Genomic DNA, 24,363 nt, shown 5'->3' on the forward strand with positions numbered 1-24,363 from the left:
TCTTTAAATATAATCATGTCCCACCATTTGGTTTTGAGCAAAATAAATGCAGATTTTGCAGTGCTCTCTCTATTGCTAACGAGTAAACATTTAGGCTTATTTCTTTTTATAATCTCATTCTACATTATGTTTAAGATTAAACAACCCATAAGCAAAAAAAGCAAGGCCCCTTAAATCCCTTAATTACTATTCTGAGTCTGGGAAAATGATAAACCAAAGACCTCAGATTGCAAGGTGGCGGGGGGCGGTGGGGGGGGGGGGACCAGATGTTTAGAATTGAAGCAGCATGCAACAAGTTACGTAGAAATGTTTTTACTAATGAGGGTCAGTGGAGTTATTTAGAATCACTTAAATTTAACACATTCATTTTGTAGTTTTAGAAGCTGAGACACACAGAGGCTGGGTTACTTACTGAAAGTCACAGCTGTGGCAGGCTGAAAACAATGCTTACTCATAGAAAAGTGGAAAGTAAAAATGAGTTTATTGTAGAGATAGGAAGTTGAACAGCTTTTTTATTAAGGGTTTACTGCAACGTATATTTTTCTGAAATGTTTTAAAATTAGAATTAAGAAATATATCCGTTAATTTTTAAAAAAACACATCTGAATGAATTGTGTTTTTTTGTGGATTATATTAGTTCAAAAGAACTAAATGAGGGTATTTGTGTTTGACCCAAATGATCATTATAGCACTCAGTATTAGGATTGGTGGACTAACAGTGAGAAAGAGAGAGAGGTATCTGTTGCGTGAAGATATTAGCCAGTCAGGATACACAATAGGGTGGTAACCTGTGAAACAAACATAAAATATCTTCTTAAATGTTGTTTCTCAGAATGTAATAATATAATTCACATAGATCTTAATGGAACAATGAAAGATATAGGTACATACCTGTGACTTTGTCTCGCTTTGGATTAGCTGTAAAGTCAGAAGAAGAAAAAAATATGTACTGCTGAGGCTTTATTTTATTTTAAAAAGCCAAGTCTCTAATTATGACCATTAACTGTTGCTTTCACTTTCTTAGTGTTTTTCAAACATTAGTTATTAAAGAATTTTTGTACTAACTATACTAACTTGATATTTTTAAATTAACCTTATAAACTTTTTATATACTATTACTATAAGTGGAAAATAATTTTACATACCATAACTAGCAGATAATAAATACAATTAAAATAACAAACTATTAGAATTTAAGAATTAAATAATTATTAGTCACTGTGAGCAATTTATTAAAATATTTTCCTGGAAATAAGTTCCTCCCTGAGAAGAATGATACTGTTTTATGATCAGTCAGTAATAAAGAGACCATGACCTCTCTCTTACAGGGATTTGGTTTGCATAATGTCATAATTATCCCTCTCTTTTCACTGAGTTTTATTCGGATTTTGACATTCCGAACACTAGGTAGAAAATTCTACATCTGCCTTAGCCTTCTTGATACTTTTTTAATTAAATAGGTACCTTCTCTACACCAGTTCTTTGCCAGCTGGTGTTGAAATCTGTGGCGCAGCCCAGCAAGGACATGGCTGGGGTGCTGGTGAGCATCCTGATCATCATCATCCCTGTGAGGGGGCTTTGTAGTGAGTTACCAGGAAGCTGCTGCTACTTTGTTTTGGGCAGTTAATGCCATGAAATCAAGAATATGCTGTGCTAGTTAGATTTTTTTCTTACATAATACATTTTTTAAATGTTAAATATTCAACTCTTGAATACTGAAACAAATGTACATTCATGCACTAGCTAAAATCATCCCATGTATCATTAGCATACCCAGCACATTATGCAAAACCATCCTGATTTGGCCTCCATGGGTATTTATTGAACCTGCCAACAGTAAGTACCTAAAGCACCAGAAAGAATTTTTTTCCTCCAATATTTGTCATAATTTGTCAGAGATGGAATCTGTTAAAAGCTCTTTACCCTCATACACATTAGCATGTTTGCCCTTTATTTTTCTTAAGGGCCCAGGGGCTTTTCATTATTGGATCACAGCCTTCATTTTCTGAATTTTTATCCCACAAGACTAGAGGCCATTTCAAGCTAGTTCCCAAGATCAAAATTTAAAATTCCAGGAACTTTCTTCTTGTCATTGTGAAGTTGTTGTTACTAATTATCTAGATTTCTAAAGAGAAGGAATATTTTTTTAAGGAAACATGCCTTCAAATTAGTGCTTATTTGCCAGGCTAGGGTATAAGTGAATTAGGCATAATTCCTACCTGTTTGGAATTTAGAATCCATTGGGAAAGATAGCTAACCAGTGGCAATAATTGAATTACTCCTTAAATAATTTAAAATAATTGTCTCAGTTTTCACCACAGATTTTAAAGAAACATGAGGTTTGTTCGTGGGCATAAAAACGTGACAGAGTTTGGGCATAAAACACCAAGAGTAAACTCAACATTTGGGAGTACAGGAAGGATGAATTTATGGATAATAGGTAGTATTTATTGAGTGCTACTGTATGCCAGGTTCTTGTTCTAAATATAAATATTTCTTTTTCTTTTCTCCTTGATCTGTTTCATCAAACCTGTGAAGAGATACTGCCATCTACATTTTATTTTTGTTTTTGCTTTTTAATATTTTTATTTTTAATTTTTTAAAATTTTACTGTTAATCACCATACATTACGTGATTAGTTTTTGATGTAGTGTTCCATGATTCATCGTTTGCATATAACACCCAGTGCTCCATTCACTCCGTGCCCTCTTTAATACCCGTCACTGGGCTAACCCATCCCCTCACCTCCCCTCCCCTCTAGAACCCTCAGTTTGTTTCCAGAGTCCATAGTCTCTCATGGTTCATCTCCCCCTCCAGTTTCCGCCTCAGTGGAATATTATGCAGCCATCAAAAAAAACCCAAAGAATGAAATCTTGCCATTTGCAACAACGTGGATGGAACTAGAGGGTATTATGCTAAGTGGAATAAATCAATCAGATAAAGACATGTATCAAGATCTCACTGACAGGAGCAATTCTTAATCTCAGGAAACAAACAGGGTTGCTGGAGTGGTGGGCGGGAGGCATGGGGTGGCTGGGTGATGGACACTGGGGAGGGTATGTGCTATGATGAGCACTGAATTGTGTAAGACCGATGAATCAGACCTGTACCTCTGAAACAAATAATACATTATATGTTTTTTAAAAAAAAGATGGGGGGCGCCATCTACATTTTATTGTTGAGGAAATTGGTTCAGATAGTTGCCCAAGGTCACAGTGGTGGAACTGGAAATTGAACCTGGGCATACTGTTTCAAAAATGTGTGGGTTTTAACTCCTATGTTATACTGGCTAACTTGGAAAAAAAAAATAATACGCTTTGTAGTATTGTAGCAACATGAAAAATTCAGTTAATACATTGATGCTAGGAGAAGAAATTCATTGCTACATGTTACTGAGTTCCTTTAACAAAACTGCTGTGAGCGAAGTGAATGGTCGAACTAGGGGAGAAATGACTGCTCAGAGAGCTGATCAAAAAAGTGTGGCTGAGGGCGCCTGGGTGGCTCAGTTGGTTAAGCAACTGCCTTCGGCTCAGGTCATGATCCTGGAGTCCCAGGATCGAGTCCCGCATCAGTCTCCCTGCTCAGCAGGGAGTCTGCTTCTCCCTCTGACCCTCCTCCCTCTCATGTGCTCTCTCTCTCTCTCTCTCTCTCTCTCTCATTCTCTCTCTCAAATAAATAAATAAAATCTTTAAAAAAAAAAAAAAGTGTGGCTGTACCTGAAGTGAAGATGAGAAATCAGTGTTTACAAATCAGGAGTTTTTTTGATCTTGCTGAAATGAGCAAATCTTGGGTCTACAGTTTCTGTCCTCATAGTCATTTTTTGTTGTACTGATTAAAGCTAAAAAAGAAGGATATTATTTGCTTCCTTAAATTTACCTTAAATATATGTTCATTCCCATGACAGTAAGCCATTGGCTTGATTGCTACCTGACACCAGCTTCCCTGAAAATAGCTGTTAGGATAAAGCAAACATTTGCATTCTTAACTCTGCAGAGAAAGTTGTTTCAAACACATTGTATTATTGGTAGATTTTTTCTTTTACTCACTGCAGAGATTGTCCAAACATTTGTCATCACTGGGGCAGGCACTGCAAGTAGATCCTCTTCTGTATGGCCTTTGATAGCTTTGTCTATAAAGTAGAAAAAAGCTGTCCATTAGGAGAGATTACTTTTTTCCTAATGAAATTTACTGTGAATCTTTGACTAAATATATAGGATGGAAGTCCACAGATTCCGAGGGTTGAGGGAAGTGGAAACCTGTTAATATTTATAGAGTTTTATTCTTTGTGTCTATGTCTATGAACCTATGTCTTCACCTCCATCTCATTTAACTCTTAAGACAACTCTGGAAGTTATTTTTATTTTACAAATAAGGAAACTAAAGCTCTAAGAAGTTAACTTGTCAAAAATCACAATGTATACATGTCAGAATCACAAGGAAATCTGGATTGGTCTGACTCCAGGACAACACTTGGCTCTATTTAACTATCTGGCCTGTATGATCACTACCATCCAAAAAACTGCCCATCCTAAGGTCTCATGGCCCACATTTACTCTTCCCAGTTTAGCAAGCCTCCTTGGTTTTAGTTGGACAGGAGTCATTTGGCTGGGTTAAAAAAAGAAAAAAAAGGGAATTTCTAAATTTGTTTTCACATAAAAGATGTAATGTGGATAATAATTACTGTACTAAGCATCCTTGAATGAATGAATTTTCACAGTAGCCTATGGGGAAGATACTATTATTTATTTATCCCCAATATAGGTAGAGGTGAGGCACAGAGTGTAAGTAATTGACCAAGGTCATACACTAGAAAGTGAAATAATATCCAAGCATTTTATATCCCCATGAATATCTTAAGAGTAGTAATGATGAGAACTGTACATGCATTTCAGTAACTCTGCCAATGCACTCATCTTTTTTGGAAAGGAGTTCTTAATTTTTTGTGTCATGGTACCCTTTGGCAGTCTGGTGGAGCCTATGGACTCTCAAAACTCTTTGTTTTTACTTTTTTTTTTTTAAGTAGCCTCCGTGCCCAGGGTGGAGCCCAATGGAGGGCTTGAACTCACAATCCTGATACAGAGACTTGAGCCGAGATCAAGAGTTGGACACAACTGACTGAGCCACCTAGGTGCCCCAAAATAGTTTGTTTTTAAGTACATAAAATACAGTTTGTAAGATTATAAAGGAAACCAAGTAAGTTCAAATAGTTATCAAAATGTTAAAAATATTTTTGATATAGCAATATGTCCTTCTCAAGTATTAAGATCTAGCAAGAATTCTAATGATAGTACCTTTAATGATAGATTACAACCATATTTTGAGATCTCTGCAGCAAATGGAATGTGCTATGAGAATATCTGATATTTACAAAGATAGAAGTAGTACTAACACGGAGTTACAGTATTGCTGATGGGGCTGAAGTGTTGTCTTCATACATAATGAAATGTTATTTTCAGTAGAGGTTAGTGAAAATAAAGATTTAACTCCAAGTTCATTGACTCAACTCCCCTCCCCTAACACTATAGCTTTACCTCCAAAGTTAAGGAGACATTACTTTTTATTAACACCTCGTTTCCAAGACCTATGTTCTAATCATGTTTGGCTCCAAACTAATCTAGGTTGTTTCAGAAAATAAGTTTATCCTCATACTTGCTTTACACTGTGGAAAATAGTCAAAGGAATGTTCTGATAATTAGACCTCCAAAATACACATTAATTATGGGGATATCTTTCATTGTTAGAAAGCACAAAACTCATTGAGTGGTCAAGTTCTCGGATGTTTTTTTAATAAAATCGTTTGTGCTGTTTCATTCTTTGTTGAATTGTGTATTCCAAACTATAAAGAAGAGAAGAAATTACTGTTTCAAAACCAGGCTAAAGACAAGGCAGTTACGAATTCTAGGGAAATGGCAGAATTCATCCCGTGAGAAATGCGCTACTGGAAAGGCCTGCATTTGTCTGGATAGGAACAATTGAGACCAAGAGTCCTAAAGTATTCTGTCCATAAAGAAGCAGGAAATTTTAGTGTTTTCCCTGGTAGCCTGAGAAAGGGCCCCAGGACTGAGGAAGAGAAAAGACAGATTTTTTTTTTTTTTTTAAGTAATCTCTTTGTCCAACATGGGGCTCAAACTCACAACCCCGAGATCAAGAGTCGAAAGGTTACTGACTGAGCCAGCCAGGCACCCTGAGAAAAGATAGATCTTTAAAGAAAAAGATAAATATGAGGAAGGGTCCTTAAGGCAGAGCACACTAGGTCTTGTAGGATCTGATGGTCAGGGTTGTCATTTCCTCTAACGTGCTATAATCCTCTCTTCCACTAATCACAAGATAGCCTAGCTCAGAGGGGCCCAGGAGAATGAAGGGAGAGTTGTGGCTACGTTTAAAAAATGCAGATCAGAATGATCTGAAGCGGCCAGGAGGAGGAGTCAAAACTGTCCTGGACAATGACTGACTCCAGAGCTTGAGTTACAGGTGACAAGAGAATTAAGCATCCTCACCCCACTCTTAGGAAATCTCAGAAATATGGGGAGGATACTGGACTTCTTAGAATTAGTGGAATGGGGGCCTATGAGGAGAAAAACCAGCTCAGAAGGCAGTAGAAAATGAGGACATCCTTAACTGGTCTCTGTGCCCCCCACCCCATACCCTCCAATCCATTTTCCACATCTCATACAGAATTGATCTCTCAATTTAAAGCAGGTCTTGTCACTCCCTTGCTTAAAATACTTGGAGGATTCCTCTTGTGATGTGAATGCAGTTAAATTTGCCATGACCTACACAGCCCTGCAAGGCTGAGCTGCCTCCTTCCCCCAGTCGCATCTCATTCAGTGGTCCATGCACTCTGCTCTTCTGTCCGCTCTTGAATCCTCTCCACAGAAGCTTTGCAGGTGTTTTCTGCAGCCGACCCGTTCGTGAAGTTCTTCACATGTCTGGTTCCTTTCTATTCTTCATGCCTACACTCAAGTACATCACTTTATCCAAGTAAGGTCCTGCCTATTGATAGTGTCGATTACAGTGTTACTGGTATTTCCTTCATTATTCCTTTCATCATGCTGTTATTTTATTTGTATTTTTTTTGTCTTTCTGCCCATAAATACAAATTCCATGAGAGCGGGGACTGTGTCAGGCTGGTTCTCCTTTGAAGCTCAGTAAACAAATATTTTTTGAATAATTGAATGTATGAATTATTTGTATGAATAAATGAATGTTACTCTATAGAAGTATTATAACTGGTTTTAAGTTTTACAACTTATTGTTTAGAACTCTAAAAGCAAGTAAAGTGAGTGTAAGCCAGGAGACTTCACATTTGTGCCTCATCATAACAATAACTGTGAGTACTTCTCAAATAATCACCATTGCTGGGTATTACATATACCTGGTGTTTTACCTAGCTTTTCTCATGTAGTTTTCTTTTTCTTTTTCTTTTAATTTTTTTAAAGATTTTTTTAATTTATTTGACAGAGAGAGACACAGCAAGAGAGGGAACACAAGCAGGGGGAGTGGGAGAGGGAGAAGCAGGCTTCCCGCGGAGCAGGGAGCCCGATGCGGGGCTCGATCCCAGGACCCTGGGATCATGACCTGAGCTGAAGGCAGACGCTTAACTACTGAGCCCCCCGGGCGCCCCTCTCATGCAATTTTCATAGCTACTTGATAAGGAGTCAGTGCTTTTATTATCCTGATCTTTTGCAGAGCAAACTGAGGTTCAGAGAGATTAAGTAACTTGTCCAAGGTCACACATAAGTGAACCAAGGTAGTGGGTCTCAAGACCCCGTATCTCAACCATTAAGTTATATAAATGTCATGAAAAGTCACCACTGATTGGCTTGATGGCTTTGGCTGGTTTTTCCTGGGTTTTCCCTATTTTCTGACTTTGGGATTTTAAGTCAAAGTTGTTCTCTTCTGAATGACACCTGATTTTAGTCCTTACACTCCCACCTACACTCAAACTATCAAACATTTCTTCTGAGCGTTACTTCAGGGAAAGAGAGAGAGGCGTCTAACAAATCTTTTGGAATCCCAAAGATTGGAAAAATCCAAACAAAATTCAAGGGAAACAAAAAAAATGTTGGGGCGCCTGAGTGGCTCAGTCCGTTGGGCATCTGCCTTCGGCCCACGCCATGATCCCAGGGTCCCGGAATTGAGCCCCGCATCGGGCTCCCTGCTCCGGGAGGAGCCTGCTTCTCCTTCTCCCCTGCCTGCCGCTCCCCCTGCTTGTGTGAGCTCTCTCTCTCTCTCTGTCAAATAAATAAATCTTAAAAAAAATAATAAATGTTATGTATATGAGAAAGGGTTAAAAGCTTTAAAATACAAACAACTACCATAAACTATTAAGAAAATCACTCTAGTAGAAAAATGAGCAGACCGTATGCTTCACAAAAGGAGGAATGTAAATAGGCAATCAGGTGAAAATGTATAATCGCTGGTAGTCTAAGAGATGCAAAAGAAAATATGAGATAACACTTTATATCAGATTGAAAAATATTAAAAAATGATAATCCCAGTCCTAATGAAGGAGTATAAATTGGTATAAATAATAGTGGAGGATAATTTGGCCATATGCATTTTTAAAAACTTAAAGATGTTCACATGTATTACTTAGTATGCTATTTCTAGGAATTTGTAGGGAAATCGATGGGATCAAAGACTTCTATACAAGGTTGTTCATCAGATATTAAAATACAGAGAACAATCTAAATTCTTCAGTAGGATGAGCTGTTGTGTCCATCTAGAGCACAGACTCGGGAGCCAGACAGCCCAGGTTACAGTCCAGCTATGACATAGTGACATGTGAAATAGTGTCACCAATGGTGGAACCCTGGGCAGGCTACTCACCCTGTCAGTACCTCAGTTTTCTTAACTGCCAAACAGGGGTGGTAAGACGACCCATCTCAAGACCTTTCATGAAAATTAAGTAAGTTAATATGTGTGAAGCACTTAGAAAAGTGCTTAGCGGGGTGGCTCCGATGGTTAAGTGACCGACTCTGGTTTCAGCTCAGGTCTTGATCTCCTGGGTCTCAGGATAGAGCACCATGTAGGGCTCCGTGCTCAGCGTGAAGTCTGTGTGAGATTCTCTCCCTCTGCGCCCCCACCCAGCTCAAGTGTGCGTTCCCTCTCTTTCTCTCTCTCTCAAATAAATAAAAAAGTCTTTAAAAAAATGCTTAGCATATAGTAAGCATTTTATAAGTATTACTCATTTTTTTATGGTGAAAAAAATGTATGTTTAGATTTAACCAATTGGACTCAGTTTAGATGATCCCCAATTTTTTTTTTTAAAGATTTTATTTATTTGAGAGAGAGCATGCCAGAGAGCACAAGTGGGGAGGAGTGGCAGAGGGAGAGGGAGAAGCAGACTCCCCGCTGAGCAGGGAGCCCCACATGAGGCTCGATCTCAGGGCCCTGGGATCATGATCTGAGCTGAAAGCAGACGCTTAACTGACTGAGCCAACTGGAAGCCCTAGATGTAACCAATTCTGTTGGCAACATCCAACACATCATGGTCAGGAGCCACTCGAACATATGCCTTCTTCTCTCCATCAGGCCTGATCAGGATGTTGACCTTGGCCATGTCCAAGTCATAGAACTTTTTATTATTATTATTATTATATTAATCACCATACATTACATCATTAGTTTTTGATGTAGTGTACCATGATTCACTGTTTGCGTATAACGCCCAGTGCTCCATGCAGAACGTGCCCTCTTTAACACCCATCACCAGGCTAACCCATCCCCCCACCCAAAGTCATAGAGCTTTTTCACAGCCTGTTTGATCTGGTGTTTGTTGGCCTTGACATCCACAGTGAACACAAGTGTGTTGTTGTCTTCTGCTTTTATCAAGGCTGACTCGTTAAGTCAGGGGGAACTTGATGATGGCATAGTGGTCAAGCTTGTTTCTCCTGGGGGCACTCTTTTGAAGATATTTGGGCTGCCTTTGGAGACGCAGTGTCTTGGGCCATCAGAAAGTAGGTGATGTGTGGATCTTCTTTTTTTGGTGACTGTGGACACCTATCAACACTGCCTTCTTGCCTTCAAAGCCTTGGCTTTGGCTTTGGGAGGGGCAAAGGTTTCCTTCACCTTCAACACCATCTTTGTGAAAGGGTACTTTCATTATTTTTCTAATTATTCATATGTTTAAAAATTCAATGACATGGAAAATGCTCATGGTATAATTTTAAGTAAAAAAATAGAATGTGTGCATTTCCAGTATGATCTTATTTTCTCAATAACGTGTATGATGCATAAACACACATATATGTTTAAAGAAAGGCGGGGGCATGTCATGGGTCTACCCTATTTTCTAAAGAAAGAAAAATATCCATTTCAAAACCAAAACTTTCAAAAGTAAATGAAATAAATTACATAAATTGAGAAATTTAATTGAGTTACTTTTTTTGAAAATTGTGCAAAATATGCCAAGTTTTTAAAAAATCAATAAATATAAAGTAACACCAATCCTCCCATTTTGTGGTGTTATTACCATTTCCCATTAATCTATGTCCCTGAAAACATTTTAGTCTTGCCACTCTTAAAAACACGTGCTGTGTATGTATGTGTGTATTTGTGTAGCACTTGTAAAGGGTGCAAACACACACACACACTAAAAAAAAAATGTACCAGGTGTTAATGGAGTAGATCTCTGGGTAGAGGAATTAATAGTGATATTAATTTTCTTTTTTACACTTTCTTTATTATCCCAATTTTCTATAATGAAAATAAATACTTCTAAAGTAGATTTAAAAGAAGTTTAGAAAGAGTTTGATTTGGGTACTTACCCTGGTCCGTAGTTGCATATGAAATGCGCTACATTGGTTAAGCTGTTAATGCCGTAAACTGTGGAGCAATACTGTACTGCACAGCCAACTTTGTAACTGTCTGCCCAGACAACCTGAAAGAAAATAAGAATTTGCAGCAAGAGAGAGAGACAATAGGGGCGCCTGGGTGGCTCAGTCGTTAAGCGTCTGCCTTCAGCTCAGGTCATGATCCCAGGGTCCTGGGATCGAGCCCCGCATCGGGCTCCCTGCTCGGCGGGAAGCCTGCTTCTCCCTCTCCCACTCCCCCTGCCTGTGTTCCCTCTCTCGCTGTGTCTCTCTCTGTCAAATAAATGAATAAAATCTTTAAAAAAAAAAGAGAGACAATAAAATGAACATTTGAGTATGATTAGGCCAACACAGTGAGGTGTATTCACTCTAGCAGGGAGAGCCATTGCTACCAGGGAGCACTCAGGTGCTCAGAATTCAGTTGGAAACAAGACTTGGAATTTTATTATTGGGGTGTGTGTGAAATAAACATATACACAATACTAAGATCATTTTGGGCACTTGACATAAAATAGTGAGTGTTGGGGAAGAGGGGCTGAGCCTGGGTGTCCAGAGAAGGGGCCATGGAGGAGCTGCACTGGGGATGAATGTGTAGGAGACCCAAATGTGGGAGGAAGAGCCTTCCGTGCCGAAGGAGCAGAGGCGTGGAGGCCCCACGGTGGAACCGGCTTGTGAGAGTGGCAGAGAGAGGGCCAGCGGAACTGGGATCCAGGTAATAGGCAGAGTCGTTCGCATTGAGTTAAGAGCCAGAGGGGCAGGTCGTGGGGAATCTGGTAGGCAAGTGAGCATAGACTCTTTTTCCCATCTCAGAAAGATCTCTTTGGTTGTTACGAAGTCAGTGGACTGAGGAGAGCAAAGGAAGAAAGATGGAGGGCATTTGAGAGGCTGTTTCAGTGGTACAACAAAGATGGTGGCCCACACTTGGGTGGTGGTGGCCCGTTCCTGGGAATCCATCAGGTTCATGGTTCAGCTTCTAGCTAAAGCTGAAAGGACTTGCTTTTGCTTTTAGTGTGGGGGAAGTGGGAACATTTGGGGCCTGAGTAACACTTCCTGAGATTAGGAAACGGAGGGAAGGAGGAGGGAGGGTGGGAGCATGGACAGGGCTTCTGTTTAGGTCTGGTGACCCTTGAGATGTCCAAGCGTGGAGTGCCTTTGCTGCTGAAAGGGGACCATCTACAGTTCAGGGGACAGAGCAAGGCTAGAGATAGAAATCTGGAAGACACGGGGCTAGATTAGATGGTAGGCAAAGATAATAGATAAACAAGGAAATGAGAGCATGGGATCAAGAGAAAAAGACAATCAACCAGCAAAGGAGATTGAACAGGAGTGTGGGGCGGCATAGGAGGGAAACCAAAGACGGTGCCGGCCTCAGGGAGAGGGGCCTGTGCCGTCGCACAGGCCGGGGCAGGGGGCTCCGTACTTAGTTTAGTTCAACATTGTCACATGTTTTCCCACATTTAGTGGCACTTTCCCCCCAATTTTTGAACAAGGAACTTTACATTTTCCTTTTGCACGAAGCCCCACAAATTAGACAGCTCATCTTAACCAAGAGTGTCTGATGTCACAGAAGCCTAAAGAAAAAAAACATTTTTAAAGAGCTGGTGTCTAGAGAGAAGCCAGCGATCAAATGCACTCCTTTTCACAGTGAGACAAAATTGCATATTAAATTACTTTTACATATTTTTTTTCAAAAGTAATCTTGTGACAAGAATTGAGCCCAGTATGGGGGATACAGAGGTGAAAGACCCGGAGCCAATGGGTGCCTTTACAAAATGTAGAGAAAAGCTGCCGTGGGGGCCTTTATGCAAGGGTTTGACTGTGGTGCGGGGGAGCCGAGGCGGCTAAGGGAGCGCGCAGCGTGGGAGCCTGCTCTGCCTTAGTGAGGCTGGACCGAAGCCCAGGGAGCTGGTCTAAGAGCCGGGAGAAGTCTTCCAGGTAGGGCAGCTTATGCTAACCCAAGATGAGAAAGACTCGTTGAACTGACACAAGGCTGGTGTGGCTGCAGAAAAAAGCTCAAGTTTACTTTAAAAAAAAAAAAAAATCAGTGAAAACCACGCCTCGGGGAGAGAGTATAGCGGGAGGGGAGATGTGGATCGGAGTCTGCGCTTCTCCGAGGCTTCAAGGTGGGGTCGTGGGTGGGGGAGTGGCTAGGGAGGCTGAGGGGGGGACAAAACCGGAGGTAGGGGAGCAGCTCTCTGCCTTCTGTCCTCTTTGGTTTGGCAGCTGGGAGACTATGGGGAAGGCAGCTGGGGCTCCCCTCCAGAGGAGGGGGCGTGCTCTCCTTCAGCAAGGGACCGGTTCCCGTCCTGATCGACGTGGGGGGTTGCCCTTTCATCTCACACCGGAATCCCCTGCAGAGAACTGAGGCCTCTAGCTCAGGGCGAGAACCTAGCTTTATGGCCGTGAATCCTCAGGTTTGACCCTTGTATGTATACTTTCCAATCATTTTTGCATTTATTTAAAAATTTTAAATTTCTCTTCACTGTATCTCAAGGTGATTTCACCTTGGAAGCTTTGTTTAAAATGCAGGTTTCTGAGCCCATCTCAGTCCTGCTGAATGAGAGTCACTGGAATTGTCCTGGAAATCTGTATTTTTTTTTAATTGCGATATCCTTGATAATATAACATTACATGAGTTTCAGGTGTACACCATAATGATTCAATAACTTTATACACTGTGAAATGATCACCATAATACATCTAGTTAACATGTGTCAAGAAGAAACTCACAGGCCTAAAATGGCATGACTTATCCTAGGCCATGTCACCAAACTGGGGCCTAAGGCCTAACCTAATTGCACTTTTCTTTTCTTTTCTTTTTTTTTTTAAGATTTTATTTATTTGACAGAGAGAGAGAGAGACACAGCGAGAGAGGGAACACAAGCAGGGGGAGTGGGAGAGGGAGAAGCAGGCTTCCCACTGAGCAGGGTGCCCGATGAGGGGCTTGATCCCAGGACCCTGGGATCATGACCTGAGCCGAAGGCAGAAGCCCAACCCACTGAGCCACCCAGGCACCCCCAGAAATGCAGTCTTAACAAATCAGTCAGGAACTTTCTGGTTAGCACCAATAAGCTAATCTGTCAAAGGGACCTCTCCATCCCCCCAAAGGAAGATGAGGTAAACCACTTAATAAGACCCTTTTCTCCCCAAAGGAAGATGACCTCACTTAAAATAATCCTTTTTTCTGTTTCTTTCTGTCCTGCCTTTTAAAACCTTTCCCTTTCTGTAGCCCTTTGGAGCTCCCCTCTACTTGCTAGATGGGGTGCTGCCTGACTCATGAATTAGTTAATAAAGCCAATTAGATCTTTAACATTACTTAGATGAATTTTTGTTATTTAACACATCCATCACCATATAGTTACAAATTATTTTTTTCTTGTGATGAGAAATTGTAAGATTTACTCTCTCAGCACCTTTCAAATATATACTACAATATTGTTAGCTATGGTCAGTCAGCAGGCTGTACATCCCAGACTTAGTTATTTTATAACTGTAAGTTTGAGCCTTTGACCACATTCACCCATTTTTTTCCCCTCCACCCCACCCTAGCACCTACGAGTCTCTTCTCTGTTTCTAAGAGTTTGTTTTTTGTTTAGATTCCATATAAGATGGTATTTGTCTTTCTTGGCCTGACTTCGTTCACTTAGCATAGTACTCTCCAGGTCCATCCATGTTGTTGCAAATGGCAGAATTTCTTCTTCAGGAAAATGTGTTACATATATAGAAATATTATTCAGCCATAAAAAATAATAAAATCTATATTTTAACAAGTTCCATAGGTAATTATTATTATGCATGCTAACTGGGTGCAATGTTGTCTGTGTTTTCCTTTTACCATCACCTCGGTAAATCATTTTATATTTCTTATCCTTTGGTCTTTGAGCACTTTCTTCAGGTGTTGTTTTATCTCAAGTATTCTTAATTTTTGGGCTTCCCACACACACATCTTTAATGCTTTACGCTGTTTCTTTTGTTTTACTGTCTTTTACTTTTCTTTTCTGGTCTCTTTGTTTCCAAGGGTATGCAATGTTAATTACCATTCATTTTGTTTTAATGGGTCTCTCTTTTTTTAAAGTCAGGTTGTAATTAAGACACAGTAAAACCCATCCTTTTTAGGTGTACAGTTCCATGAATTTTGACAAAAACATAGTTGTGTAGCCACCACCATATTCACAACCTAGAACACTGTCCATCGCTCCCAGAAGTTCCCTTGTGCTCCTTTGCGGTCAGCTCTTCCCCCCATCCCCTGGCCCCTGACAATCTTTAATCTGTTTTCTGTCCCTATCATTTTGCTTTTTCCAGAATGTTACATAAATGGGATCAGTTTAAATGTAGTTTTTCCACTCTAGCTTCTTGCACACAGCATAAGCATTTGAGACCCATTCGTACTGTTGGGTTCACTTCTTTATTGCACGGATGTCCCACAGTTTATTCTACATTCAAGTTGGTCTCTTTTTAAAAAGCTTTATGAGCATTCAGGTTCTGGGTTCAACTTGTGGCCTCTGAGGCTACAAAGACGGAGTTCATATTCCAGCTTAGCCCCTCACTCTGTGACCATGACCTTAGCTTCCTTCACTATTCAGTGAGGATAACGTTCTCTACACCTTTATAACAAAAACATTGCATCTGGGGAACCTACGGGCGGGGGCATGCCTCTCCTTTGGAGCTAATGCCCCCTTCCCACCATCTTCTTTCAAGTCTCAGTATGAGTCCTTCTGACTCATTATCAGGCACTATTATCACGAGTATGGTGACACTGCAACATATATAAAACCAGGTAGAGAAACTGAAACATGTCCCACTTCCACTGGTTCGGTAAGGGTGTAAAATTAACGATTTCAAGAAGGTGGCAGCGTGGCAGGGATTAAAACCAAAAATGAGATCTATGGTGCCATCTGGTGGGCATTCTCAGCACTACCAAACCGAAGCTCCTGCCCCGCCCATATAATTGAAGTCAAACTATTTCCGTTTTATAAAGGCGAACTGCCGACAGCAAAATATCTAATCTTCCATACTAATATGCCAAAATTCTTACACAGTGCAAATCTATCTCTAGTGAAGACCGAGCTAAAGTGTTGATCTAATGTGTCAAGAAATACCACATCTTTATGAGTTAGTAACTGGATCTAAATCTATTGTCTTTACTCTGTACAACCATCCTTCACCAGCCAAAATCTGAAAATAACTTGCTTTTTATTAATAGCAGATGAGGATAAGTGGGGCGTTATAATATCCACTTGAGGTGATTTCCAGCAAGAATTTAAAATGGCAACTGAGGGCGCCTGGGTGGCTCAGATGGTTAAGTGTCGGCCTTTGGCTTAGGTCATGATCCCAGAGTCTGGGATCAAGTCCTGCATCGGGCTCCCTGCTGCTTGGGAGCCTGCTTCTCCCTCTGACTCTCTCTCATGAATAAATAAATAAAATCTTTAAAAAATAATAAAAAATAAAATGGCAACTGAGTAGTCTTGAATCTCCCGGTAACATTTCTTGCAGGGATGAAAACATGTTTGTTTGTTTGTTTTTATTGTTTACTGGCAGTTTTATTCTTTTTTTTACATTCTTTGACTTTCTCTTTTATTTATTTATTTTTTTATTATGTTATGTTAATCACCATACATTACATCATTAGTTTTTGATGTAGTGTTCCATGATTCATTGTTTATGTATAACACCCAGTGCTCCATCCAGAATGTGCCCTCTTTAATACCCATCACCGGGCTAACCCATCCCCCACCGCCCTCCCTGAAAACATTATGTTTTAATGTAAAGTCATCTTTAACCAGACTGTCAAAATCTTCTTCCAATATAATTGGCAAAAAAACCCAGCTCATGAAGGAGATCTAACCTTTGTTTAATGCCTGCTAAGTACCAGCACTTTACTAGATAATTTATATAAATCCTATTATTTAATCCTCACCAGATACCTGATATCTGGATCCCAGCCCTTCCTCTTACCAGCTTTGTGACACCGGGAAAACAATTTCCTTTTCTTCTTCTTCTCTTCTTCTTTCTTCTTCTTCTTCTTCTTCTTCTTCTTCTTCTTCTTCTTCTACTTCCTCTTCTTTCTTACTACTAGGCAAAGAACTTTATTAACCTTGTTTCAAACTTTATCCTGAGGCTTCTTCAGCTTAATAGCTGCAAAGAATGAATTGTGTCTAAGCAAAAACTGAAAAGAGCTACAGTGTCCAAGAGGCTTGGGCTTAAAAAATATTAGAGATCTAGATTTCATCAGATCCATGAACAAAATTTTAAAAAGCAGTCATCATATAAAATAGCAGCTCCTAGTAATAAGTTTTATCTTTTTCAGAAGATGAGTCAGGTCAGTTTGCTTCATTCTTGGAAGCCTCATCAAAATTCCACAAGATCCAGGGGCACCTGAGTGGCTCGTGGTTAAGCGTCTGCCTCCGGCTCAGGTCATGATCGCCAGGTCCTGGGATCAAGTCTCCACGTCCGGGTACCAGCTCAGTGGGGAGCCTGCTTCTCCCTCTCCCTCTGTCTCTCCCCCTGCTTGTTCTCTCTCTGTGTGTCAAATAAATAAATAAAATCTTTAAAAAAAATTCCACAAGATCTAGAACTTCCTCCTCCTCTTCTCCTGTAGCAAGTGATGTTTTTCCGCCCATGGATTGTGTGGGGCCGAGCTTCAGCTCATCTTCCTGAACTAGGCAGCCTGTCTGCACCAGGTGGGTTGAAGACGCTGGGTAGCATTTCCATCAGCACGGCCTGTGATGGCGAAAGTGTTCGCTGCCAGGGACGCCTGAACTTTCCAGTTGTGAAGGTGGATCACTGTTCCTTGGTCTGTGAACGTAGTCACTTCGATCCAGAGATAGTTTACCCCCAGCTTCTTTAAGGAGACCTGAAGTTTTTTTATCATCTGCTGTAGCTGTTCTATGCACCACCTTCTTTCAGTGGGCAGTTCCTTTCCCAGCGATGCGCACGTGTGCTTGCAGTTTGGTGAGTTTCTCCTGGTTCATGATAGTTTCTTTCATCTTGGGGCAGAAATGGGACCCTGCAGGGGGATTAGGGCTGGTGCTCAGGGGCTCTCCTGCAGACCGGCTGAGATTAGGTGCACAGAGGCAAGGACGTAAGGTCTGGGAAAACAACTTCTTCATTTCCCTGAGCCTGTTGACTCATCTTTGGATGATTGCGGCTCTCTGACAGGTTCCTGGTGAGATTTGAATGAGATCTTAAACCATGGAGAGCTAAGTACCACACTTAAAAGTGGTTGCTGCGGGTTGCATTATCCCAAACGCAGGGTGTCCCTGGACTTCCTCTCCAGGATAAGGCTTGCTCTTCAGAAGTGGGAGTAGAATGTAGTGGTCTCTTAAGAGAGAACAGGTTAGGATCACTCAGCTTGGGCTCTGACACCTGTATGCAAGGAAATGAGTTTTCTCATGTCCGAAATGTTGGCCCTCCTTTTTTTGTCCTAGATGGAAGGGAAAAATCTACAAGTAAGCTCAGCTAATTTGGGGAAGGCCATCTCTGAAATCTCAGGTCTAGATGACTTAAAATCAAGTTTCCTCCTCTTGTTTTTAGTCCCTGGAATCATGGATGTGGAGCGTACTGACTTGCATGGTTTAGGAGTCTGTGTTCAATTTAACAGTCCTTTGATCTTCAGATATTTGCTGTGGTGAGCGCCTAGCCATTCTTCTGAAGTACAAGGCTCATTTGTACCCACTGTACACCTTGTTAATTTTGCCAGGAGTTCTCTTCCTTTTCCTTTTCATTTGATAAACTCTCACCTAGTTTTCAAGAACCAACTGATTTGGCTCCTGCTGTATAAACAACTCCTATGTCTCCAGACCTCCCTTTGGCCACATACGTTGCTGTGTCCTCTGTGCCCACATGGCACCTTGTCGGTATCTCCACAGTGCACCAACCGTGCGCCACATTACATCCGCTTACACACGTCTCTCCTCGGAGAAGCTCACCTCCTAAGGGTCAGGGGCCATTGCCATCTGTGTCCCTCATTCCCTGCCCCACCCCGCATTTCTCCTCACTTTGACTTCTTGGCGATTGTACTCTTCAATAATATGGTAGGACATAAGCTACCGCCCCAGGCTCTGTTTGGCAGGCATCTGCACAAAGACATGACCAGGGAGTGCCTTACAACAGTACCTCGTGCGGGGTAGAAGCTTAAACACGGACTGAATGAGAGTCAGTGCCCTCAAACTGACAATTATTTTTGGAGATTTAAACAGCACAATGTTTAATGGTAACAGGTACTACTTGTGGACAACCTGGAGTTAGCTTTCTGGCCCTCGAGAACTGGTAGGATTCTGATGGAATCAACTTTCTGGTTACAATTTTTTGTGAACATAAGCCAAGATGAATGGCTTATGGGATAAGTCTAGAGGAAATCTTATTTATATTTTCAAGAAAGGGACCACTGCTACTGGTGGTTTGATAACTCTTCCTTGCTTACAATAATCTTGAGGTGAAAATGTCACTGAAATCTTCATTCCCCTCACGTCATAATAATAAATAGCGATGCCAACCTTGTTTCACCTGTAATGAGACCAGAGGCTCTATATGGCTGAACTACATTGAGAGTTTTTCCAACAACATTTCACTCTTTAAAAACACCTGTTATTCTGGGGCGCCTGGGTGGCTCAGTCGTTAAGCGTCTGTCTCCAGCTCAGGTCCTGATCTCAGGGTCCTGGGATCGAGCCCTGCATCAGGCTAGCTGCTCGGTGGAGAGCCTGCTTCTCCCTCTCCCTCTGTCTGCCGCTCTGCCTGCTTACGCTCTCTCTCTATCTCTGTTAAATAAATAAATTTTAAAAATCTTTAAAAAAAAACCCCTGTTATTCCAAGTTAACTACCTTGTTAGAAACGTTTTTGCCCTCATGCCTCATTTCAACACATTTTTGTACATTAAAACCATTCAGATATGGGTGCAGCACTGTAAGTTATTGGCTTGACAAAGATGCCAGGAAATAAAAGTAAATAAATGAAATGTGACTGGGGTAGGGAGGCAGCAGAGTAAGAAGACCATAGAAAATGGTCTACCTGAGGGATTTATTTCCACGTGTTGCAAACATGCATTAGGGTTAGGAAACCAAACCAGCTTCAATTAAAAAAAAAAAAAAACCCTCAATGGGAGCCTCTGAATGTGGCCACTGGGACTAAATCCTGTAGATTTGGGGGGCAGAATAGCCACAGGATGGTTTACACAAGCTTAAATGCTGGCCTCTCCACTGTCGTTTTTCTCGTCCTCGCGTGACACATGGCAGGCTCTCCGCCCACACTCGGAGGAACGGGAGCATACGGAATTGAAGCTTCTGTCAGAGATGCTTATGTCTCCCAATTTTAGAGTCCCAAATCAAGTGCCTCCAATTCCATAGAGGACGCATCCCTGAAAATCTATTCACTCACCACATCCTCTGATGGCTCACAAATGGAATAAAGCCTCCCAGGGGGGTTGCTGTTATCAAAACATTCAAAGTCTGTCCAGATCAGTGAGCCTCACGTTTTAGGTTTACGCACATAACTGAACTCTTCAAGCATGACCTCCCCTGCTATGGAAGTTTGCTCCATTTATTTATTTTTGAAGGAAGCTTGCAACCCCTACTCTTTCATAGTTACAGGTGCACCAGCTTAACTATATACTTTCTTAACACCAGATTCCAGTTTTCTCTTTACCCTTGAAAGGATGGTTTCAAGAGAATGCAGGGCAGGGGCACCTGGGTGGCTCAGTCGTTGGGCCCAGGTCATGATCCCAGGGTCCTGGGATCGAGCCCTGCATGGGGCTCCCTGCTCTGCCGGAAGCCTGCTTCTCCCTCTCCCACTCCCCCTGCCTGTGTTCCCTCTCTCGCTGTGTCTCTCTCTACCAGATAAATAAATAAAATCTTAAAAAAAGAGAAACAGGGCAGACGCTTACTTGAGTGTAATGGCCACAGACCTTGGTGCATTTCTGAGTCTCGAAGTCATAGTCCTGACTTTCACTGTGCCAGTCAGTAATGGCTGAAGACACAGAGAATATGGATACAGACCCAGTCCAGATGTTTTCTCCCACAAAAGTGAAGTTCGGGTGCAGCTTGTTCGAGTGCAGCTGTCCATTGTGTGCAAACCGACAGTTTTTTCCCCATTCTTTTGCAATTCGGGCTAGTGCTGGATCCCACGTCTGCCAAAAAAACACATTAAACCATAGGAGGGTCAAGAATGAAAACTGGATTTTGTAAAGATCTTTCAACTACAGTGAGGAAAAAGAGTTGAAGAGGGATCAGCGCAGATACTGGAAGATGAGAAAGCTGAGTGATCAGAGGGTGACTCAGCCTCCTACCATTAATGAGAGAACAGGAAGCCCTCACACGTCACAGAACAAGAATTACACCTTTTGCACAACCCTCAAGCCCTGTAGCTGTAAACAGGCACCACCAAATCCATGGGAAATCAGGAAAAGTTACAGGCCACTGCACACCCCTCGCTGATTAACCACATCCTGTCCCTTTAAAACCCTCATGGGCAGAAAGTGTGGAGCTGGCTTTTGGACCAGAGTCGGCCTCCTCCCCAGGTGGCCAGCCTCCTGAATGAAGCTCCTATTCCTTTCCATTTAAAAAGAATGAAAACTCTTACCAAACAATGTAACTGGAGTGAGCAAAGTGAGAGTTTGAAAGGGAATGAGGCATGATGAGGGTAACAACCGGAACAGAGGTCTCATTCGGGGCTTCCACCATCCTATAGGGCCAGTGGGAAACCCGATGATGGAGCTTTGTGGAATTCAGAATCTAAGTGAGGGACACGGGTTAACATTTCACTGCGGGCCTATTACGTGCAGAATATTGTATGCTGTGTTTCACATAGTTTATATAATTTAATAAACACAATAGGCCCTACCCTAAAGAGCCCAGACACGTTAAAAAGCTGCTCACAGCCACAGAGCTGGGACTCAAACCCAAGCCTGACCGATTCAAAATTACATCCTTTCTTGAGATGCCATGCTACCTTCCTGAGAAAGCCAGTACTCTGCCAGCAGCAAAAAAAAAAAAAAAAAAAAAGGCAAACTTAGAGACAAAATAAACAAACAACACAACCTTCAAAAATTAACAGGGAAGAAAGTGACCAAAAAAAAAAAGCAAAATCTATGACCAGAGGAAAGGAAGTATCTAAAAGAGAGAAATAAAATGTACTTGCTGAGCCTGCTTGCAAGACATGAGTCAACAGAGCTAAACCGGATTCATTTTGATTACAGATTATGAATTTACTGCACACATGAATCACGATGGAAAAAAAAGATTCCGGATTAGCAAGGATTTACCTCCCAAGTCAGTACACATTAGTTGTTTTTTACTTACTCATGCTACGAATACTGCTCTTGTCCTTACCATGTATAGCATAGCACTGGCTGTTGGATTCACCTCTGATCGGAACTTGTTATGAATCAAAACACAGTCTTTGATGAAATCTTCATTTTCGATATCTGGCAAACTGTTTGCTGTATATTCATGACTGGGAACTACAGAAACGATCCAAGCTGTCAAAGCAAGTGTGACTCGCATGCTCCGTCTGCCTGGCATGGAGCCCCGGGAGGGTGGACCCCAGAGCCACGGCTGGTCCTGGCGTGTGTGCCTCTTTCAGTTTTACTTGACTTCAGCTTCGAGACAAAAAACAAAAAGCAGAACATGAGTTCATCACAAGTTTAAAGAAATGGGTTTCTCCATATATGGTTTTCCGCCACTTTGGGGCTTTTAACCCCATCTTTGCAGTGGTTCTCAGTAACACAGCACTTATTATAACATAAATTTTTGTGAGGCTGTATCAGACTTTCTTTTGAGTTAGGGGATATTTCCAAGGGAAATTCTAGAATCTCCAGAAATAACAGTCTCAATTTTTACGGAGGTTCTGGTGGTTAAATAAAAACATATTTCTTACTTCCATAAACGTCTTGCAAAATGCTTTTCAAAAACTTTTTAAGAGTCGTATCAGTTGGAATATCTGGCTAACATCTTAACTTTGGACATAGAATTCATTCACGTTGGGGTGTGTGTGTGTGTGTGTGTGTGTAACGAAGGGAAAGAGAGGGCAGAGAGAGAGAGAGAGAGAGAGAGAGAGAGAAATGGAAGAGAGAGCACTCGTCTCAATTTCACATTTTAGTTTAAGTTCTGTTCCTCACTAGCTGTAAGACCTTGGACAAGTTACCAAACTGTAATCCTCAGCTGCCTACTGAATGAGGCCAATAAAACTTTTTCTAGCCCCTTAATCAGAGAGGATTTGGGAGGGTCCAATGAACTAGCTATTAACACATATTAAATTTCTGCTCTGGGTATTCAGTTTCATAATATGAGATAAACACCGTCCTCCAGGAGTTCAGAGAAGTAGGAGCTGTGAGACGGTGGTGACAAGGACAGAGACAGTTGAAGGTCTAGGTAGAAGAAAGCACTCGGGGCTAAGGACTTACAGAGGATGCTTAACCCATCCTGGGAAGGGTCAAAATGGCTTCCTACAACAGCAGTGACATCTTTGCTGAGCTGGAATCAGACTGGTGTTGATCAAGTGAAAAAAGGGTAAGGAGGTGAAGAGAACTGGAGGGGACAGGGACCACATATCTGATGCAGGCAGGACAGGTCCAGGTACCCAGAGGGGGTCCCAAAGGACCAGCCAAGAGGGTCCTTTGCTTAGAGAAGGATGGAAATCAGACATGAGTCAGCAGGAGGTGAAAGCAGAGTTTATTGAAGATATATATATATATATATATATATATATATGTGTGTGTGTGTGTGTGTGTGTGTGTATGTGTGTGTGTGCATGTGTGTGTGTGCATGTGTGTGTTTATATCTATATAATATCTATATCTATATATAGAGAGAGAGTGATGGAGCATCCAGGAAAAGAGCATGTGTCTCATCTTTGCTTGGGGTCTGGGTGTTTATTGGCAACTGTCTGGTGCATGTGTCCTCTTAGGCATCCAGGAACTGGTGAGAACCAGGATAGAGTCCAAGTGTCCTTCATAAGTCCCTAATTCCCTGAAGTCAGGGGTCTTGGCATTGAGGTGTTTGGAGTCAGTGGTCTTGGAGAACGCTTATGACAACTCCGTCCAGTCACTCCCTAGATGTTATCTGTTGTGCTGGGAGACTCCAAAGATATCATTATCTTTTTGTTCCCCCTCCTTTTTTTTTTTTAAGATTTTTATTTATTTGTCAGAGAGAGAGAGCACAAGTGGGGAGAAGCAGAAGGAGAGGGAGAAGCAGGGAACCTGACTTGGGGCTCTATCCCAAGACCTGAGCTGAAGGCAGGCGCTTAACCGACTGAGCCGCCCAGCCTCCGCTATCTCTTTGTCCCTTACAAGGAGGACGTATGTAGGAGGACTGGGCTGGCTCGGTCTGTAACATGTGCCAACTCTTGATCTCAGGATTGTGAGTTAAAACCCCACATTGGGTGTGGAGCCTACTTAAAAAAATAATAAAGGAGGACATATGCTATTTGCATTACAAGGCATGTGTAGAGTGGGGTGCGGGTGCCAGTCCTAGCAAGAATAGAAGCTGGGAAAGAAACAAAGGAAAAAAGCAGCTCCCCCACCCCCGTGGGATCCTTTCAGTTTCCCTGTCTCATA

At 41.6% G+C, this 24,363-nt stretch overlaps 1 protein-coding gene across 4 annotated transcripts; it reads right to left on the reverse strand.

The window, feature by feature from the left end:
- Positions 1-103: 103 nt before the first annotated feature.
- On the reverse strand, positions 104-22,406 carry GLIPR1 (GLI pathogenesis related 1). 4 transcript variants are annotated; one of them, XR_003519713.2, is made up of 7 exons: positions 22,139-22,406; positions 20,695-20,937; positions 10,773-10,885; positions 4,047-4,129; positions 3,717-3,838; positions 892-918; positions 689-788 (listed from the first exon to the last, which is right to left on the reverse strand). XR_003519713.2 is itself a non-coding variant. In XM_027592340.2 (6 exons), exons 1-6 carry the CDS (start codon positions 22,328-22,330, stop codon positions 634-636), a joined length of 792 nt encoding a protein of 263 aa, XP_027448141.1. In that variant the 5' UTR covers positions 22,331-22,406; the 3' UTR covers positions 104-633. The 4 variants fall into 4 exon arrangements, 3 of the variants coding, with proteins under 3 accessions (XP_027448141.1, XP_027448140.1, XP_027448142.1); XM_027592340.2 differs by lacking the exon at positions 3,717-3,838 and having other exon boundaries at positions 104-788; positions 20,716-20,937; XM_027592339.2 differs by lacking the exon at positions 3,717-3,838 and having other exon boundaries at positions 104-788.
- Between the last annotated feature and the right edge of the window lie 1,957 nt (positions 22,407-24,363).

The sequence above is a fragment of the Zalophus californianus genome, chromosome 9, assembly GCF_009762305.2.
Source record: "Zalophus californianus isolate mZalCal1 chromosome 9, mZalCal1.pri.v2, whole genome shotgun sequence".
In the NCBI taxonomy this organism is placed as follows: domain Eukaryota; kingdom Metazoa; phylum Chordata; class Mammalia; order Carnivora; family Otariidae; genus Zalophus; species Zalophus californianus.

Bases quoted from the DNA above. Each gene is read 5' to 3' on its own strand.
- GLIPR1 (XM_027592339.2), bottom strand. From the start codon at position 22,330: ATGCCAGGCAGACGGAGCATGCGAGTCACACTTGCTTTGACAGCTTGG. The intron at 10,886-20,694 runs GTAAGCGTCTGC...ATTTTCTTTCAG, and splicing joins TCTGTGGCCATTACACTCAA to GTTGTCTGGGCAGACAGTTA. The intron at 4,130-10,772 runs GTAAGTACCCAA...TCTACTTTATAG, and splicing joins ATATGCAACTACGGACCAGG to ACAAAGCTATCAAAGGCCAT.